General features: G+C 40.1%; 1 protein-coding gene across 1 annotated transcript in view; it reads left to right on the forward strand.

Annotated features, from left to right (window-relative positions):
- The first annotated feature begins 3,762 nt into the window (after positions 1–3,762).
- LOC128275728 (homeobox protein caupolican-like) overlaps positions 3,763–22,390 on the forward strand; it is an 87,135-nt gene continuing 68,507 nt past the window's right edge. The window contains exon 1 of the mRNA XM_053014340.1: positions 3,763–3,867. Within this exon, the coding sequence (XP_052870300.1) occupies positions 3,763–3,867 (105 nt within the window). The remainder of the gene's footprint in view (positions 3,868–22,390) is intronic.

The raw sequence follows: 22,390 nt of genomic DNA on the forward strand, positions 1-22,390 counted from the left end.
CAACTGTCTTCCAGACGCTATTAATAAAAATTTGTCTACCAACAGGAGTTGTTTCTTTAGGTAAACTGCAAGCGAAATCGTTGGCCAACACTAACTCTGTGTTGCCTGCAGATGTGACTGCAGATGAGATGTATGTTAATTTCCTGGATGACAACGTATGAAATTGGCCGAGATAAAAATATCACGTTTATGTCTCGCTTGCTACTCATGTAGGAAATATTTACGAGTGATATAAATTAAGACGAAACACCATTCGGATTCTATTTTATAAAAACAAACTAAGATAAAGTACGATTTGCTGGTTGATATTAGTTTGTATAGCCGTTGGTTTTGAATCATCATATCAGATTTGGTTTTTCAAATTGCACATTTGTTACTCATTTACTTTTTTGAGAATGTATTGACATTTAGATGTTTGAATTATTTGAGGGAAAAGTTATTCAAGTGTAAAAGATGACTCAGTTGTTCATTTGGTGTATTTCGGATTATAAAAAGATAAAAAAAAGTTGCTCAGTTTCCAAAATTCGGGCGCTATTTAGATAACTTTATAGACCGATCTAAACATTTTTGTTTGTATTGCCTGTGAAAGGTGCACGTTGGTGCGAATTACTACGGCCTGCCGCCAAAATTAACTTGAATGGACCACCAGAACCGATCTTCCAAACGATAGGACTAATTAAAATTATGAGGCCAAAAACCAAGAGACCGCCATCACTTTCATTGGCCAACGTGTTGCGTTATAACATGCGAAGGAACACACGGTGGCAAATAGCACTGACGACCTTTGGTTTTCGCTGGGTCGCGTTAATTGCCTCAACAAGACGTAAAATCCCGTTTCGTACTACTACAAGACATCAAAATCATTCATTCTACTGGTGGAAGCTGTCATCAGACATGGCTTGGGCAGCGGAAGGGTGGCTTGGGCCAATTTTTTCAATACAGATGAAATCCCAAAATAGTTTTTTGACCAAAACCCAAACATAGAGGATATTGATCTTTCTTAAAAGCCAATACTAGAGAATGCATATGCAGACTTTCGTTGGAAGACATGTGCCTAGCTACAGCTACTAGTGCCTATTTAAAAGATGTTCTAGGAGAATCGGAACTATTTACGCAACTGGGACAGCAAAATCCGGTATCAAATTGTATATATCCGCCTGAATGCAGGATTGTCGATTGTGTCTTCGAAAGGTCTGCCATCAGGAAGAATCTATAATTTATCATATCTTATTGATTATTTACTTTCAAATGGCCAACTATTCCTTCATAAATTATGTAGTGATGTGCATTGAAGGTATCGGGAGCTGCAATGCGAACACGTGGAAGATATTTGAGCACACGCATAGGCTAGAGGATTGAGAGAATGTAACGCTTGGATAAAATTAAGGAAAATAAAAAATTATGCATGTGTTTTTCAACATACACGATAAACGATACATACACGATATCTATCATTCTACCATCTTACCAATAATATGACTGCGACTTTTAGACTGCTACCTAAGTATTTCTGGAAGACTGAAACCAGAAATACTTTGGACTTAGATACAATTTTTCGCACTAAAAGCACGGACTCATATTTATTTTACGAACGTTTAAGTTTATGTAATACATTTTATTGAATGTTTTACATGCTGATTGCATGCTTTGTCAAAGCCCTAAGTATCGTTATTTTCGATCATTGAATGGAAAGTCGATGACACTATAAAGTATTTTCTGTAAATCGGTTAAAACAGTAATCGGTTTCGTTTCGTCAGCAGTTTCACATGTTTGTAAAAAATGCTGAACCACGAATCTCTGCTTGTAACCTACTGGGGTAAAGGTGGATTGGGGACCTTCCACTTATCAACTTCCTTCGCGAAGTTATCAAACATCCCCAAGTCGTACTATCTCTGCTATCATTTCTAAACACCCTGCACTTATTTCGCACAACAATCACTGTTACCTCTATTCTTTTTCACCTCTTTCAGCGGAGTAAGTGCACTTATTAATATCGTTCACTCTGGAGGTTCAAACTAAACGAGAGGAAACTGCTCCTTCTTTCGCTTCCTTTATGCCGCTGCTTGCAGTTACAGCTTGTTTCCGATCATAATTTAACGAAGCTAAGATTTGAATGTTGGCGATGGTCGATGGACGATTCTTATAAAAAATACTACTGCTACTGCATACATCTACTGAAAATTACTCTGAACTGTATCTTTGCTTCGGAGAAGTTATGCAGGAATTGGCTTAAGATGTATTCCAACAACATCCTTTCAGAAGTATTCATTGATCTGACATTTGATTGCAACAATTGCTTGCTTTTACTAACCCACTTTCGAACCTTTATTTAGTTCAGATATCGTCATTTGGATCAATCGTTCAGTAACTCCTACCTACTAGCTTTGAATTAGTTTTTTTTAACACAACCAAAAAAGTTCCAAACTTTGCATAATTTTTCAGAACTTTTCCAAAACACTTTAAAAAATGCAGTTGGATCTGATGGATCATTCCTAACAAAATTGTCCGAAGCCAGAAGCGGTGCGATGTCAACATGAAAATGAGGCTGCCGTGGGTAACATACTATGTACACACATTACCGAGCAGCTCGGAAAGGCAGATAGTACACTAACGGACAGGATAGTACAGAGACCAAAGGCACTGTATGTGCCCGAGTCCAAACGAAGGATACTGCACATACAGCAAACTGAGACGAGTGAGAACCGCTCGGATTCGGTAAATAACCGGCCGTATTATGTACGCCTCGGGTCTTTTGAAGCCGAAAAGCGACTCCGTTTGAGCCAGTGTCAGCACTGAGCGCCTGTATCTCTGCGCGACGGGCGTCGTGTGGATGATTACGACGACGGCGCAGATGACTGTGCCACCGGTACGTTAAGGCAAACGAAGCCTTACCCATTTCACATCCTCCCCCTCATCCTCGGTACATACCTCTGTACACATTCCATGGATAGCAGTTGCGATTGATTCCAGTAGGCTAGTGTACAGCCGGATCCTGAAAATGCTGGCTACCCAACTCCTCATACGCCGGTTGAGAATGCTAGTCACATTTACTAGTGCTCAGTGGTACGTTGCATATCCGGCAAGACAAGCATAAATAGTTTACCGAACTATAATTACCCTGTGGTGAGTGATAAGAGAGTGTGATCAACAACGTTTCATCCATAGAGTCAACTATACGATCAACTAATTTTGAACCAGTAATTAGACAAAAAAGCGGAGAATTAAATGCTGCTACGAATTATTCCAACTATACCACAGCATTGAGCATTTGCAACTATACCAGTCCATTGAGTTATTCGGAAGTATGAGTTCAATGTGCATTTTGAAGCCTTAGTGAGTGATGGTGAAATTTCGATCGTGGACTATCGAAATACTGCTAAATTATTCGAAAACAAAAAGTGCATATGATAGAGGGCAAATTTTAAGCCAGTGGAATTGTTACCGATAGTTTACGGCCCTCGAATAGTTCTGTCCTGGTTGCAACACGTGTAACCTGAGCGTACGTTGTTTTCACCATGTGAACATGTGCATTTAAACGATTCTCAATTGAAACTAATTAGTGAAAAAACTATTTCAACCAAAGTTCATTGGTATTCAACATTCTTTGTACAAGAATTTATATCAAACATGCCTCAAAATTAGTCAAAAAAAACTATTAAATGTTTAGGCTAATGATGTTATGACTGTTAAGTGGATGGTGGTATATGGTAGTGTTAAGTTGCATGGTGTTGTAATACGCTAAGTCCAACGTTGCGTACGACAATGGACATTCCAGGTGTTACAGAGAGATGGGAGCTAGAAATGAATCCCCTCATGAATGAAATACAAACTGAGCATCGGGAAGAGGAGTACTTTCATCCACAAGAGGTAGGTATAAAAACTATAGTTCTTTTACCGTTTTCAAACTTGAGATCCGTCCTCTCTTTGTATTAAAGCTTATATGTACGTAAATTATTTATATATTTCGTGTTTTATTAGAGGCATTAGTTTGAAGACAGTATCCTATATTACTAAACATAACAATCAAATTTTATATTAATATATATTTTCTATCCTGAGATATTATCCAGAAAGCTCAAGTTGCATGTTTGTATACAATATATTTAATATGTTCAACAATCTCCATCAAAAATCTATAATTGCAAAACGTGTAACAGTTTACAAAGAAAGATTATAACAAGTAGATGTTGCTTTAAAGCAGCGGTACATTACATTGTTTGTATGGTTTCTTGGTATACCTTCAGGCATTAGGCCCTTTGACGTACTTTCCATCCATTTCAATCCCTTTTCGAGCGAAATTGCTGGTTATCCGCGTGAAACGAGGGCTGATATTATATCCCCAGTTTATTATGAAGAGCAAAACAAGCAACCCAATGATTTCACAAATTTTTAGAATCGTCGGGCACGATGCTGTTTCCATTCCGGCAGCACCATGTTCTAACAACTTTATTTTTATTAACCCATTTAGATCATTAATATTATGCCTTCCTGTCCGTTGTTCAATCCAGTACAACACTTCCCTTCATTAAACATCTTAGTTTTAAGCTTTTCCTTCGAAACGTATAAAGAAGACTAAGAATGAAAATGTTTAAAATAGAGATGCAGATGCAATGTTATTCAGTGTCACTGTAAAACAAAATAATCTAACGGGTGAAGCTTTTGTACAATTATTAGATTAATACATTGCTTTATACACGGCATTTCAATAAAAAATGTATGCAAACGTAACGTTAGTTTTTATTTTATAATGTTGCCTTCTCCTATATTTTTTCATTAACCATTGACCAGTTCTTAATTTCATCTTATTTGTAAAAAATTGTAGGTTTCCTAACTATCTACTGCAAAGTAAAAATAATTGCAAAGTGCTTGAAGTTTTCATACCGGATTCGGGTTTTTAGTTAGTACGATTACACATTGTGGAACGATAAACGAGTGTTACACAACTTCAAGAGACCACACAGTCGTGAGAAAAATTTGTCCTAATTTTAGATCCAAAAATTGCACGTCTACCTTTTTTGTTGTCGCAAATAATCGGTGACACAACGAGTAAAAAAATCATGAAGTACACAACAAAAATATGTTCTCTGGTTGGGTCAGAACTGAAGCTACTTACAGGAGGATGAGAAAAAATAACCGTACAAGAAACGCGGTAAACCACGATCGTTCTGGTAAATGTCCGATCATCTGATAAAATCGTAAACCCAGCGTAAAACCGGAACGTACTGGTCTGAAGCACCGTCATTTGTATCGCCTATCGGAACCGAGCAGGGCGGTGTATCCTAACCCAACCTTCTCTTATCGTCGCCCGTTTCATTTACCGTCTCAGATAGGGATGGGAGAACCGAGTAGAATAAATTATTGCTCATGTACGTACACTTGTCCGGTAGCCAAAACCAACCAACCAACTTTTGGCATCCCGACCTCCATCTTTCCCCATCGACAGCATATTCCATGCAACGACCGATGGGAAAAGGGCCACTGCCAGCATCATAGCAAAATTGTTTGTAGTTAAAAATCGCCACAGCTGGTTCCAATGTCCAGAGCACGGTTCAGGGAAAGAATAGGAACATTTCGGTGCCAAACCCTTGCGGTACCATGTTCTTTTTAATGCTGTCAAATTGTGGGTAGCTTACCACAGCAACAGAATTATAGCGAAACATCCATATCTAAAATGTTACATTTGCATAATCGTAGCATTTTTAAGCTTATTGTAGTTTTACTAATAGACCACTGGCCAAACAGTTGCTTAATTTGATTATTTTATGTCAGGCAAATAACGAAGAGACAAGAGTAGCATTTGTTCGAAGTTTTTCTAATTTAAGTATAACAAAACATAAATATCTGTACCCACAAAGATATCCTCTTGTTTGTGCGTGTTGCTTTACAGGAATATGTTGATTTTAAAACAATTTTATATTAATGCGAAATTGAAAACATAAAAATAAATTAAAATGGGCGTCACCGCCGAATATGTATGACAGACAACTGCTAATTGAGTGTGGATGGCAGTCTGTGGTCGCTATTTGGTCATTTGAACCGGATGGAAAACCCGGATCCGATTCGCGATCCGTTTATGTCAGTTTGTAGTTTCCGCGTCAATTGCTCAACTTTTGTGGGTTTTTCGATCTATCAAACCCGGATGCAGAAATGCTGGGAGCACACATGTCAATCCGATGCCGGATGAAATGGAAAAAGTGCGGTTTTCGCCTATGCCGAACAACCGTTTTTAATCTTTCCACACCACTTATCAGAAAGATGTCACATAATTACATCAATCGTTCGATATGCTTAATTTCACTTTAATCTGAGGACATTGTAATGAGTGCAAAAGCCTGACGCGGCATTATCTATGTATCTATGGAGGCTCTTTCAGCATACAAAGATTTCACGACGTTCTATAAAAACATTCATGAACTTTCGATATTACTATCAGGATATGCAAAAAGAATACAATACACAATGATAGATGTTGTCAATGTGATGTTGACAAGTAAACATTTAATTTAGGCACATATAATATTGAAATAGATTTTCATGCCTATCCAAAAGCATCACTATCATCAAAATAAAGATATCATACAGAATCACTATCACGTGTTTATCACTATCACCAACAAACAGAACGAAAAAAAATTCACTGCTCTACATGTTTACTCATGCAGATAGTTTTTCCTGGAACCCATTAATTCCGCGTAAAAATGCAATTTACACCAAACCAGATTTTTTACGTCTGCATGTTCCAACAACAGCTCATCCCACAAATTTTGATTCTAGTGGCCCGCTGTCACTGGTATAATTATGCTGATCTTGCGATCCTTTTTTGTTTGTTCGATGCATTTTTTTGCACGTCTCATACCGCTCAATGCACACAATGCATACATAAAAGATTGACTTTAAATGATTTTTTGCGTTCGCTCGGGCAATAATTATATTTCAATTTCACCGACAGTACAACACTGTTTTATGCTGCTACGCCGTGAAATCCAATTGATTCTTTCGTTGCGGTAGTTGTGGTGGAAGGAAGTTAGGTGGAATCGGAATACAACGGATATGGTAGAAACATATACAAAACCGGTGTTTCAACCATTTCACTTTGGCCAGGTACAAGCACAGGCCGGGTTTCGATACCATATGTAGCTGCAGAATGAAATTCACAGCACTACACACAGTCGAAAATCATTAAATAATGATCTGATTGAGCCGTGATAATAGTAAAAATAAAAATATTGATCCACACAAATCGCTGTAGTGTGCCGCAGTGCGTTGCGATGCCAAAGGTACTGACGGAAGAATGTACGGTGTTTTCCGCAAAAAGTAAAATTGTTGGCATAATATTGAAAATTTTGCAATATCAATAAGGCTGAATTGATAAATGGGCAACATCTTTGTCCATCTTTAATAATCCGTAGCTTTAAGCGCTCATGTGTTTACCTCAAGGTAACACGCATGATCACTTGATAAAACCCACAAAAAATTCCCATTTTCCAACCGTTGTGCTCAGTTTGGATCGAAACCAGATTGAAGTGAAAGTGAAAGAATATAAACATACGAATAGTTACTGAAGTGATATCTATTGAATAAAGATCGGAAGTGCTACGAAGAGATTGAATTTAGAATGAAATTTTAGAATATTGAATTAATCTAGGTTGAGTTACAACCTTTGAGTTACAAAGCAGTTTCTCGTTTAAATGCTGACAGAATGTATCAGATGTGATTTGCACGGTTTAAAAGTGGTTATTTTGGATTGTACGACCAAGAGCATCCCGGACAGCCAAATAAGTTATTTTGATGAGGAATTGGCAGCATTGCTGGATCAGGATGCATGTCAGACGCAAAAAGAGCTTGCAGAAATTTTAGGAGTTGGTGACGCGACTGTTTCCAAACGTTTGAGCGCCATGGAAACGACTAGAAAAATATCTTATTGGGTTCCACATGAAGGAAACCCATTTGCAAATTACAACTTGCAGGGCAGAAAAGAATGGGTTTTGTACCGAATCGTCACTGGTTATGAAAATGGGAGTTATTACGAGAACCCTGGACGCAAAAAGGCCTGGGTACCGCCTTGTGAACCAGGCTATCGCAACCAAAGCAAAATGTTCACTGTGCTGTGGTGGGATATGAAAGGTGTGGTATACTTTGAGCATTTAAAATGTAACGAAATTATTGATGGACAATGCTATCGAAGATCAATGCGTTTGAAACATGCTTTGGTCATAAAACGACCAGAATGCGATAAAATACGTATTGAACTAATTTTTAACATGACAACAATGTGGTTGAGCCACATACCCCATAACCGATCAAAACCTATCTCGAAAATATCGGTTGTTAACTGTTAATCTCCCGGCTGTATTTACCAGATGTTGCTCTTTCGGACTACTACTTGTTCCGTTGCATAAATAACGATTTGGCCACACAGCGATTCACTGTTTATGAAAGTTTTGAAAAATGAAACTGGAAATCCCTTCTAAAGATGAGGAGTTCTATTTGGAGTAAATCCGGGAATTAGCTGAAAAATGGGAGAAAGTAGTAGCTAACGACGGACAATTTCATTAAAGTGATCATATGTTTAGTTGTTCTAGTTAGCCCACAATTGTCGAATAAAAAGCGCATGAATTAATTCAAAATCCTACTACAAAAAAGTACTGTTAAAAATTTCATCCGTAGAAGGTCTAAGGCAATAGAACACTAGAAAGCAAAATTAAACTCCACCAAAAAAAATCCACCAAATTAAAGAAAGACTGGGTTTACATTTTGGTTATCGCTGTATTAGTCCAGTACAAGTGTTGTTTTCTACTACAATTAAAAAACTTTTAAAAGTGTGGTTCTGGGGAAAATTGTTTGAAGTTGAAATAATTGTTATGCCTGTGGATGGCTACAAAATTCCCTGATTTTATTAGATCAATCGGTTTCCTTTGTGAATACGACTGAATGTAGCTTCTTCATTGCATACAACTGAAAACTATTGTTTTATATGAACTTGAACTACTTATGAAGGACAATGTTTGAAATGCAACTGCCACAGGTCGTATTCGCAATGGTCCTATTATATTGGGGTTTTGATAATGTACCTTTTCTGCTTCAATTACTTCATACCTCATACGCACATTGATTTACTTACTAAGGCTTCAAAGTTTATATATTAGGTCTAGGTGTTAATTCGTGCGGTTTTACAATACATGGCACTGCTCACTAAGTATAACCAATATTTTTTAAATGAAATATGTGTTTGATAGCTACTGTCCTTACGCATCTAACGCAGTAAAAGTTTTTTTGCTAAAGTGTAAACAACACCTTTTATAAGCATTTGAACATGTCAAGTTTTGTTCCTTGTAGAGTAGTTTTGCGGGGAGTACTTTTTCATTACTGCTTGCACGGCAGCAAAAGGGGTTCTTGTACCGAATCGTCACTGGTTATGAAAAGGGGAGTTATTACAAGAATCCTAAACGCAAAAAACCCTGCATACAGCTTGGTGAACCAGGGCCACCGCAACTAAAGCAAAATATTCCTTGCGCAAAGGTTATGCTGTGCATATGGTGGGATATGAAAGGTGTGGTATACTTTGAGCTTTTAAAACCTTATTAAATTGTTGAAGGACAATCCCATAAACCACAATTAATCCATTTGAAGTAAAGCTTTGGCCATGAAACGACGGAAATGGGATAAAAGACATGATAAGCTGATTTTTAAAAAGGCAAAACTCGATCCCACATCGCAAAACCGGTCAAAACCTATCTCGAAAATGTCGGATGGGAACTATTAACCCCGCGCTATTCAGCAGATGTTGCTCTTTCTGACTAGTATTTGTTCCGTTACATGAGTAACGATTTGGCAGCACAGCGGTTCTTCTCTTATGAAGGTATAGAAAAATGGGTCTCTGACTGGATCGCTGATAAGGATAAGAATTTCTATCGACACGGAATCGAGGAATTACCCGAAAGATGGGAGAAAGTCGTCGCTAACGACGGGCAATACTTTCAATAAGTTAGTTATACGTAATGTTGTTGTAATTAGGTTATAAATATTGAATAAAAACCGCACGAATTAACACCTAGACCTAATATAAAAAATCACAATACCCAGCATATCCAGGTCTAATGTACTTGTGCCATTGTGGATGAGTACTAGCAGTTGACATATCAGTTCGTATGCCGAATAACTTATTTAATATATTTTATTCGAACATTTTTCGTTCATACATAAAAGTATATAGATAACTCTGAATAAGAGATTATGAAGGGTAACAAACACCGCGTCAGAGGCTAATCACCAGAAACATACACATAGTACCTTAAATTTATATAAAGCGGTCAAACGTATTCAGATCACTTTAATCCACAGCATGACACGATATGGGTGGAATCTGAATCGGCCCTCCCTGGCAAACATCACCGTTGTGCTTAAGAGGCGCTAAAGTGTTCTGCCCAGGAATCTCAAAACCACAGGAGTCGAGATCACAAAAAGTAAAGTGCACCCATTTGCAGAGAGAAATGAAATGCCGTGTATGTGTGATGGATTTTTTTCGTGTTTGCTGAAGTCCTCCCCTTACGTCGCCAGTGGCGTGTTTCGTGTGCATGTGCCTGCATTGCATTGCGTCGTTGTGTCCTTTTTGGCACCGAACACATGATATGTTTCCCTGAGAGTTGAACATAAAAAAGGCGCTACCGTTCGGGTACTTGAGGCGAAAATTAACGGTTCCACTCGGCTCCAAGGTACGACATCTTTTAGCAGGCAGATCGTTGCCCGGGAGGGCTGTGCGCACGATGAAATAAAAAGCACCGTCCTTTACCTAGCTTACGCTAAAAGCGGCACGCGTGACAACCCAAAAAGCCTGCGCCTGGAAAGAAAAGAGCATAGATACTATTTGACCCATTTTCTCCACCACTAACTTCTCCACGGCTAACTTTTTGCTACGTACAGTGGATGTGAACGAGAATTTGGAACTTTTTATGATCTAGAAAAGTAAATGCATTTCCATTTAGGCCAGTCCCCGTGCGATGTTGTTTGAATAATTTGATTTAATGGATCCACAGTAATAAATCAAAACGAAATGTGAGGAAAACCAAGAACCTCGTTTTTATTATCAGCAGCAACTTCCGAACGTTTAGAATGTTTCGTCTACGGGTTGTTTTCAAGAAAGTAAAAGTTTAGGTTCCGGTGTTCCGGGAGCTTACGAGTTGAGGTTGATGTCGGGATCTTCAACAATTAAGATGAAGATAACGAGACACTTGTTGCCGTTGCTTACGACTGAAGTTACTTCTGACCAGCAAACATAACCAACAAATCACATTTTGATGCTACTGGGACCTGCAATACAGCGTTGAACGGGATAGACGACGGACTATCTATTTTTTATGGTTCTCTTTCGCAAGTAGCCACCCATCCATGCACACAAAGCTGCTAGCTGCACAATAGCTGCTTACCACAGGATATTTGAATTGTTTTTATGCCCATGGGTGATAAAATTTGGTGTAACTGGGCGTGAGGAATCATAAAACAATTACACTACGTGTTGATTGTGGCCAGCAGTAAAAGGGATTTGGGCGAAGCAATATCATTCCTTCAGGTCTGGTGAACTTCCAGAACTAAGTAGTTGCTTCACGGGCAGCAACTGCTGTGTGTAGCGAAAATTAATTTTTCGGTGTCCTAATAATGGTACTCGTGTATCGTAAAATAACATGTGTTCGTTCGCCTGAGACTGAGTTTGCTCCGAACAGGCCGAAACACGAGCAGTCGAGATAGTTTTGAAGTAATTTAATTTCGCGGCTGCAACCACATTGCGTCGGAAGTTGTGTACCTCTTTCCGTTACTTGTAGTTTATTTATTTACTTCTCTAATGCAGTGATGCTTACATAAATTCTGCTCGGTTTGCCTGTTTCTTTGTTGTTCTTGAATATTTTATTGCATGCTTCACTTTGTTACGCGTTCTCAAACAACTAGAATATGCAATTAAAATGAGTCAACATTTTGGGAAAACTTTGTCGAAGAAGATGAAGAATTCGTAGTGAAACACTTTTCTAGCTGTGGAACTCTTGTAGTTTGCTTCCGATCAATCATTTATTAGATCATTGCTGCCATCGCGATCCTATCTTAAAATTTGGGCATCTTTGCTGCAGCGTGGCGAGCAAAGCGCCCTCGGTCGGTGTCGTTACATAAATCCGCTGAATCCGTCTGCGACTAAATGCCTGCCGCCAGTCTGACCCACATTATTTGGATCGACGCTAGGCTGCAGGACACTTTCCTAATTACGATCCCTATCAGTAGCAGACAGGAGTGAGTCGTCTGGACCCGGGGCGGTCGAAACCGTCGAAACTAGAAACCATAAATTAATCTCTCCGTCTTGCGCTGCTGTCATCATTGAAATGTACACCGACCGAGTGACGCATGCACCTCGCCTGTTGCAGGGTCAAAACCAGGCGACAAGCGAATCTCCGAAAAGGTTGATCTACAAAAACCCACCGGAAGATGGAACATGGGCTTCCTTTTTGCGGTGCGGTTTCCTACCTTCCGAGGAACGACCGAGACCCTTCGTGACCCTTCCGAGTCGACGACATCGTGTTCACCGAAACTGCGTTCCCTGGTCAGTGTGCGATGAATGCGGCTACCGGCACGCCATTGCATCGTTGGAACTACCTGCCCTGCCCTGTCCACCTCGGTTAGAAACCACAGGGACGGGCAGCAGATTTTTGAGGGCATTTATAATCCACTAATTGTTTGGCGCCATCCATTTTTGAGTACTCTCCTTTCATGGAACGTAGCTTTTTGTTCTTTTCTCCGTCTCTGGCGCTGTCTTTGCTAGCACAGCAGACGTCGTCGTCGTCGCCGTGGCATTCCTTCATAGCACGTCGTGCCAGTGCCTTCGGGGGCACCAGGGGTCGCTTTCGCCAAGTTTTTTCTTCGAACACCCAACGTGTATCCCGCACGAGCAGGGAATCGAAAAAGCCATCGGATGAACGTCTCGCTTGGACATCGTCGCCATCGGGTTAGCTGCTCGGCCAGCATATCCATGTACGCTGGAAGGTGTTTTGCCTTGGGTACGGTTGCTGCAAACCACTTCCTTTATGTGTGCTTGTTAGGGCTCGCTCGCTTAGAGGAAGAGGGTTGAAAGTTTTCATAAAAATCGTGAAACTGTGCCTCCGTCTGCCAGCATGTCGAGGCCAGCATGCCCGGCGATGGCCCGGGACCACGATGGGACATCGTACGCAAAACCGCATCTCTCGCTGCACTAACATAAAAGTTTTAGGTTTGTTTATTGTACTCCCCGTGCCCGTGCCTCATATGTTTTATGCCTTCGTTAGTTACTTGCTTCTTCAAGCGTGCTGTCGCTCGTGTTTTGGGCGATTCGCCTTCCTTCCTGCGCGCTCACGGCCCATCGGAGGTTGTTGCCGCGCGCTTTGGGCTCGCTCGTTCGGTTTTTGTCATTCATCTGTTTTCCACCAAGGCGCCAACGTCTCGAGGAAGATTTTATTGTTATCGCTGCGTTGATGTTGATCATACAAATAAAATTATATTATTTTTTATTGGCAGTCAGTTTTGCTCTTGTGCTCGGTCGCCGGTTAATGTGCGAGGATGTCCGTTTTCCGTTTTGTTTCGACCGTTCCCCGTGGCCCATTCTCTATCTGGTTTTGTTGCGATACCTTCGTCGTTTTCTTCCTTACCTGTCTGGGATGGACACCAACCACTCACCAGTACTCATCACCTACATTGGCCACATCGCTTTATTCTCTTTCTTGGCTGCACCACATGCGGAGCGCGCCAAGGTCCCGATCGCAAGGAACGTGTCGCCGGCGTGGTCAACTCCGCCGGAGGTAAAGTTGTTGAAATAGCCATTATAAAAATCACATTTTTATGTATTGATTAATTGACGCTGTAAATTTTTCTGACGTTTCCTGGCCTTTTTCATCTTTCCCTTCCGGTCCGCCGAGGGTTTGTGATTGACATGCATTTCATCGGTGCGTGATTATGACACTCCCGATTGCCGGCTAGTCCGCATTCGAGTGGCAGATTGTGTCAGAATTATTAATCCCTAAAACGTCCGCTGGATAAGTTTCATTCCAATTCCGAAAATTAGTTTACCTGAATAAGAATGTAGATAGTTAAAAGTGGTTAGAAACTGTGAAATTAAACAAATAAATAAACGAATCAATGTAGTATCGTTATGCAACATTAAAATCTATATGAAACCTCTCACCAATGCCGTATTCATGCGAAAGCCTTCGAAGATCACGATTTCAGAAACGCTCTTGCTAGTTGAGCCAGGTCGGTCCCCAGTGTTTTATTTAGCCAAAACTTGCTCAGATGTTGAATGTTGAAAACTAGTTTTTGTGCTTATTCAAGCCAAGGCGGTATCACCTTGAATTGATGCAACGTGTTTTGGCCGCGGTTTGAATGCCGTATGAAAAGATGCAAATGAGCGATAGTACAAACAAACCTAAGCCACTAAATAGGGCTGCAAAATGGGACACTTGTTGCAGTGCAGACACTTCCAACTTGAAGCTTCCTACTGGATCTAGAAATACTGGTTTCCGTACCGTAAAAGATGCCTCTCAGAGATGGGAGTGCCCTCATTATTGCGGATTCGGCCAGCCAGCGCATTATAGAAACGGCACCTTTTGATGGATGCCTAATAACACGACACAGGCACTGCACCTCGCTGCACTTCTACAAATTTACATAATCAATGTACCATCAACACTCCGGGCACCTTGACATGCCGACATTATGTACGACATTTAACGTTATCAATGTTTCGGGAAATTGTCAATAGTGTGTTCAGTTTCCCTACAAAGATTCACCCGTATGTCGCTGCCGTTCCATCATTAGGATAATGTTTGTATTGACCAACAGTTTAGTTATTAGTCGTGTATAAACAAATGAGCAAAACAGACACAAAATAAGGGCAATAAAATATGAGCGGACTAATCTATGAACGACGAAAAGCATGTTAGTCGTTGGCCCTACGGCAAGTACGTTTCTGCTGGCATCACACTTCTTTTGGAGTTTTCTTGAAATCGCTCGTTCTGTCTGCTTCAGAAACGATTTTAAAGGCCTTGAATCGCACACAGCAACGTTCACGGAAAACTATAAAATGTTAGTTTGGCTAAAATAATAAAACCTCTTCAAGTCATTTGTTGCACTTCGGGGGGTTGTTTGAGAATAAAAAAAAATATGAAGAAAAATAACTGAAGAGTCTCGAGGTTTGGAGTAGGCATTGCTGTTTTATGGCATTTTTGTCTGTTACGGTGTAGCGCCGGCGGGCAGGCAGGCTAGGTGCGTCTCCAAAAAGCGAAACCCGTCTCACCCATCAACCGTACGTTTGTTTTATATTTTTCTCTGCTGGCCCGCTGGCATCCTGGTTGCAGCCGACCGCCGACCCACTCTGGTGGCGGCATTCGCGACGCACCGTGACGCCAGTTGCATCAGCTGCAGGAGGATGCTCCTTCGTGTCAACGAAAACCGGTTCAACGGGCGAGTATGGCGCGTATTGTAGAACGGAGCGTGCCAGCAGCGACGTAGAAATGACTAATTCCATAAACATTTATGTCTGTTGATATTGCACTTTTTATGATAAATATATTTAAATGGGCCCTCTGTGGTGAGACTGAGCGCTGCAATGCTTGAGGCAGCATACAAATGAGTGCACCCAGCGTGTTCGGGAGCTCCAAAATTTCTCCAAAGGCGGTCTGAAACCTTGTTTCAGGGAAACTCTTATTTTATCACTGTCTTGTACCCGGTATGTGACCAATCGATACGAATAAATAGATTTCAGGTACATGAAACTAATTTAGTGTAAAATAATCATACCTATCCATTCTAAATGACGTGTAACAAATTAGATTATGTTTCTTCATTTTACAATCAGTTTTTTTATTAACATAATTGCTGCTTCTTGATAGTAAATGTTCAATAAAAAAATGTTTTTTATCGCAAAGTACTTCCGTGAACAGCAATCCACTTTCTACAGCGAGTTTACGGTGGAGCGTGCGTCAATGATACATAACAGCGTAAATCATTCAACTGCCATGGAAAACCTTATTAATCAACGCGCCCTAAGCATTCTGGTGGGGAACGTACTAAACACTAAAAGTGCATGGTTGTTTGCTCGATCACTATCTCAACTCATTTGTTGAGTTTGATTGTGCATGAAATTCGCGCAACAGGCGTTTGATGCAAATCATGGCACCTTACATTTAATTCATAAAACAGCACACAATAGTATCGTGTGCGAACAGAATCTCCAAGCTATATTCTGTATTTACCGACGGAATTATTAAATTTCAACAAGTTCCGTAAACCCGCATTCCATTCGAGATTTTACATTAATCTTAATAATATCCATAATATTTTTTTCTTTAAGTTGTCTTTTGCCATGAAAGGATTGTAATAAGAACCTCACAATAACTCACATAATCACCAAAGATGGTGAAAGGTAGTACATTTAAAGTGGCCGCCAGTGGTGAAGTTTTGCGCTCCTCCGTGTGTTTTCCTGGCAATGTCAATTATTGTCTTACCAAGAGTGTTATTATTGTTGCATCATGTGAGCTTTACAATGCTAGTTTTCGAAGCCATTGTGTGTGGTACTACGCATTGTACCTGTTCCAAAACGAGACATATGGATACCGTTAACGCGTTAAACAGGTAGTGCGAAGCCAGATTCGGATTAATAGCGTGTGTTGTGGATACGCTTAAGTTTCTTCGATCGTTAGTCGAAGCTAGCCGTTTGTTTTTTTCCTTTTTGCTTCTAGTCGGAGTTGAGTTATTAAGGGAGTTTGGTGTTATGTAGATGGAAAATAATATATGATACTACGTATTGAGAAAGGCGTACAGTGAGCAATGAGAGCAGAACGAGGCGCGGATTTCTGGATCAAATTTACTAACGGATGCACATCGGATGTTTCTCGTCTCTATTGTTTGTTTTTTACCAGTCGATTTTGTATGCAAGATGGCTGCAGTTTTCAATACGATGACTGTGAAAGGGAAATATATTTACACCAACAAGATTGTTAATATTGTTGAAGGTGTTTTGTATTGCTTTTAATGATCAAATTTCGCTTAAAAGTTAGTCATATTTTACACGAAAGCTTATTCCTTTGACTGACAAGTACGGCTGAATGCTGCTAATTATTTAATTACTGTTCAGAGTGGCCTTGCCGCTAACCTTCAGTCATATATTCGATAATAACCAATTTCCTTCCAATGTTTTCGCTTTTGTCTCACTTGGTGCGCAAGAAAGGTTCGCCGCCATCACCTTCGATCGAAGCCTTGGAAGTTCTGAGAAGCTTCAAAGAGGGGTTCCCCTGTTGCTGGTCGTCAAACGTCAAAGTAATACATCATCGTCATCAAAACCGTTGGAATACCGAAAGGTGCGCACGGTTCACGGAGCGTACCCTTTCTTCCGAAAAATAAAACGAAGGCACCCTGCGGGCCGCGGCGCAAACATCGCGACGTCTCGCGACGGCCGGAGACAAGAACACCACCATCGAAGGATGATGATTGAAGAGAGTCGATTGAAAAGTGCGGCACTTTTATTGATAATCTAGTGCCGTGTCAACCGCCGCCACCGCGCTTCACCTCCGTCGTCTTCTTCGCGGTGGTTCACGCGCATCGTGCCGCGTCAAACGGCGACAGACGGCCAATCAATATTGGTCGCTCGTGCACTGTAGAGTTGACTGTCGCTAGATGTCGCCGTTCCGTCCGCCGGCTTGCACGGTCCCTTCGGTCTTCCGGGATCCGATGGATCAATCGCTCCGTCAGCCGGGGCCGACCCGAGCCGAGATGGCCGAGTGGAACATGTGTGGAAATTGATATTTGACGTGGCCGTTGTTTATTCTGTTATCTTTAATTCATTTACCGAATGTTTACGCCCCATGATAAGACACCCCCGCGCTGCGATGCCTCAATGCCGCCTTCGAGCGTCCCAACGTGCAATTGCGTTGTTGCACGAAGAAGCAAAAGTGGCTATCCAAATGACCACTTCGACAGGTGGACCGCACAGTCGCAGGATCGACATTTTTAATCCAGTTTAAATACCGGACGGAACTCTCCTAACGAGCTTTCCCGATTCGCCCGAAAACTTGAAATCGGAAAGACTCCAACGATGGTAACGAAACGAAGAGATTCGGTACATTGTTCGTGGAAAGAAAAAGAAAAGTCGCTGGCAGCCAAGTCGTGAGATTAAACGTAACGAGAATACGGGTGAAATGGATAGTGTGTAGGTGGAAAAGAGGGTGAAACAAATGAAAAAGACATTAGTCTACCTTTTTTTTTGTTTTGAGAAAAGCTGCCCTTCATTTTTTGGCTTTCAGGTGTCCTTCATTGTACCCTTCCTTGCTGCTCAGTATCCATCTAGAGCTCACTGTTCGATTGCTGGTGCGTAGTTTGCACAATCTCACGATTGTTTTCATAGCCGACTTTGGGAAGATGCATTTCCGTGCAAGCGTTTTGATGAATATCGAACCTATTAGAAATAGCTACGGTTTTGGTTTCTGTTTTTTTCAACGAAAAAAAGGTCATGATGGCGAGATTATGACCGTGACTTTTGTTGAACGTACCACTTTAGGGACAGAGCCTCTCAGTCGATAAGGCAAATTGCAAAATTATAAGTGAACACTATCATGAAAGGTGTACGCAAAATTACTGCCATTACTGGCATCGGTAAGTAATTATTTTTTGTATATCATACGAAAAAATTGCTGAACATTTTCAACTTAATTAGGAATTTGTGCACAGCTAGGAAAGCCTTCGATAAAATAGCAATGAGCCGTAAGGAGGCACTAAGAAGGCACATTCATTATTGGCTTGTGGCTCTTTTCATGAAAGGAAATTTGTGTAATAAATTTGATTGTTTTTCTTCTTTCTCATATCCGGTGCATTGACCACGGTCATACGTAAAAGGTTTCTGTAGCACTACAAGATGGCTGAACGGAGGCGAAAGTGCTTTAGCAGAGTCCAGAGGAAGTCATAGTAGCTCGCGCCTTCTGAATCGCCCAAAACATCAACGCACAGAAGAAGCGTTATGTGTTGTTTCATCTTTGATTTTATGGTATCATCAACTTAATGGTTATGATTTATGATTAATTAATTACCGGTCTCTCATCATCCTGCCACTGAATAATAGCGTTTCATTAATTGACCGGAATCGACTGTTCCGGTTGGGACCAGATTGTTTTTTTTTTTCATTTTTGAGCTTCATCTTTGTTAAGGGAACACGCAAGTCAACTTTTCATCAAAGAGTACTCTTTGTAGAGTTATTGGATGGCAATATATTCATATTTTTATTTTAGAAGAACCGACCGGGCCGTATTTTTTTAACAATATATTCATTGTTGTTGATACAAAAAAGTGTTATTATTAATTTGACTTTTCAACCAAATAAGGTATACCACACTGTTTTAGCATTATTGTCAAAAAAGGATTTATTGATGTTCGTTTAATGTTATTCCTTACGCTCCCATGGTTTGAAGAATGTGTCTTTTTCTTGCTTAAAAGAAGTAAAACAGAAAAATTTAGACCTTATTCGAGAACTTTATTAGGTTGAACAGCATAGTTGAACCTGAAAAATGTTCGATTGTTTACCGATAACTATCTTTACTTCAATATCAATATATTAAAATATATCAAAATCAATATATTTTAAAATGAACTTACACATAATGTGTTTGCAAAATATTAAGCATCAAAACCTTAAATCATTGCTGATTTGCTGCGCTACGCTTGTCACCGGAGCGCCACGCTTTATTGCCAGTGCGCCTACGCAATTTATGTTGATTACTCATAAAACAGATTGTAAACACAAGCAATGTGCAACATATATAAAAAGTAAACCTAAATGTGGCGTACTACCTGGATCAGCTTTGTTCTATAAGTTGTTGTGGCAAATAAAGCCACAAATACGTAGCCAAAAATCACAAAACAAAGTGAGGTAATACTTTATGTTCGAAAAAGAGTGTCAAAACTATGCAATCATAGCTGCAAACCTGAAGAGAAGGAGAGAAAAAAAAATAAGAGAGAGCTCGAAAGAAAGAGAAACAGAAGTGAAAGAAAATTGAGTTGACGAAGAAAACAACGCTTCTCCGTTGTAAATCTCACGCTGCTACAGAACAATAAAAGTGCCAACATAAATTAAGTTTTTCTAGTCTTTTGGACCTTTTTTGATTATTTCTGCCAACCAGTTTTTTTCACAGCAACGAGACCGCACACGTTCCGATTTTGACTTTTTGCAACCTCTGTTGCTCATGCGGCCTCCGTGCACGTTCTACTATTCTGCAAATGGCATGACAAAAAAACATATGGCCATCGGACCATTCATCCGTCGAAGGGAATCAACAGAATCATTCTGGGGACTTTGGAAAAGGAGGAGTTTTTCTCGTTTTGTTTACGAGTAGATGTTTTGTCTCTTGGTTTATGATTCGAAATTGTTGTTGCTTTTTTTCCCTTATCGCTTAGCATGTTGTTTTGGCCCTGTTCGCACCATGCTACGTTATTGCACACCATTGTTAGAAATCTTCCAACTACCCCGTGGCGAGTGGTAAATTCTTTATTACAGTGGGCGATTTAGGGTCGCTCATCAGCAGCAACAGATCCATTTCAGGAACGTGACAGAATATGGTGTTCGATGATCGGTTTTGGTTTGTTTTGGTTTGGTGTTCGATATGAGAATGTGAAACATTTGGTCGATCTGCAGTGGGTTCGGAATTTGCTCGAATGAGAGATCATTTTTCACAACGCCATGGATGGACCAACTCAGCATACTCATCATCGTTCGTTCAGGTTCGGTTTTTTTGTGTTCTCTACCTTTAGGTTGGTTGCTCAGCATGGACAAATTGTCAACAGGTAGATTGAAAGACCCTTCTTAGAATAAAATAACGATCTTTTGCCCACCGTCTTGTGGTCACTGCGAAATACGCGAGAGAATGGAAACATCGTTGGTGGTAACTTAGTTGTTCTATGTGATACAGTCGTGGTTGCAAAAATATGCGTTTCAGTAACAATTACAAATCGTGTTAACATCATAAAATTTGGGACTTCTGTAAGGGCATTAGTTGCTATTTTGATATATCTGTATATCTGATATTAACAATATTTCTTGAAAAGACACAATATTTTCTAAATGAAAAGACTGATAATAAAAAGACGTAATTCTATTCATTGTTCCGTTTGTAGCACACTGGTTAAGATATCAACACTACCAAAGTAGATGTGCTTAGTACTGTTGATGAACGTTTGTTTCCACGTTCTGACGTCTAAACCACCATACTTTATTTCCTGTACGGAAAATTCAAGGATGTGTTTCCAATGCCGCCCCGTAACGGAAACCAATAAGAGTCACTGGGGGCCAGGACAGTGGTATCAATTTGCAACGTACAATTCTCGTAAGCTCCCTCAATCGAGCAGCAGGGCAGCGGAGGATGACAATCAGTCCACTCTATTGGCCATTTGGATGGAATGGCTATCGATTGCATGAAATACAGAAGACGGCTCGTTTTGGTCCCCTACCTAAAATTTGGTGACCAACCGGTAGCAACGTCACACAGTAGATTCTATAACAAGTCTTCTTAAAAGATTCTTTGCCCTCGTTCTGTTAACTTGCTCAATGTCGTCTAAAACAGTATCCGGCACGGCACGGTGGGAGGTAAACCTGTGAAAATATACACTTGTCGCGAAATGCTCCATTAGACGGAGCAGAAAGTGCTTTGCCAAATGCATCGGTTTATCTGTAAACAGCAATACCTTGTTTCGCTGTCTGATTCAGTTGTGCAGTGAAATCTTCGATTGATTTGTTTTTTTTTACTCTTCGTTCAACTAAATTAACAATCATATGTAAGCTGAAAGTGTGAACAATGCCGAACAAATAGATATACCAAAGTCAACTATTTTTTAAAACCTAACTGATTATGAAAAAGCAAGAAGAATTGTCAAGTAAACAAGTGACTATTCAGTATCTAAAAATGATAGTAATGTCTGAGTAGTACAACGCCTTTCGTTCTTTTGCCTACATTTATTTATTCACAATTTTTGTTTCAAGTTTTCCGCTGCCTTAGTAAAAATAGAAAATGTATCAATTGCCTACTTCGTGTAGTGATTTCTTAATTGATTCTGATACATCCAACGACATTTCTAAGAGTTGAGCACTGCATTTTAATATGTCACAAAATTTACATCAGTGCAAGTTCATTCAAGAACTAATTCCTGACGTTATTTGTCAGAGATCGATATTTAAAAGTGGTTCCTTCGTATTATTCGGCAACTTACACCATTGTTCTCGGATATAATCATGGATGCTTTCGTGTGTATGAAATTAGCATCTTCTTTAGGGCAATATTAGACGAAAGGGCAGCTTCACAAAAATCTGGTCGAAAACCGAAATGCCCCATAGGGGACAGTGCATCAG

This window comes from Anopheles cruzii, chromosome 2 (assembly GCF_943734635.1).
Source record: "Anopheles cruzii chromosome 2, idAnoCruzAS_RS32_06, whole genome shotgun sequence".
Lineage (NCBI taxonomy): Eukaryota > Metazoa > Arthropoda > Insecta > Diptera > Culicidae > Anopheles > Anopheles cruzii.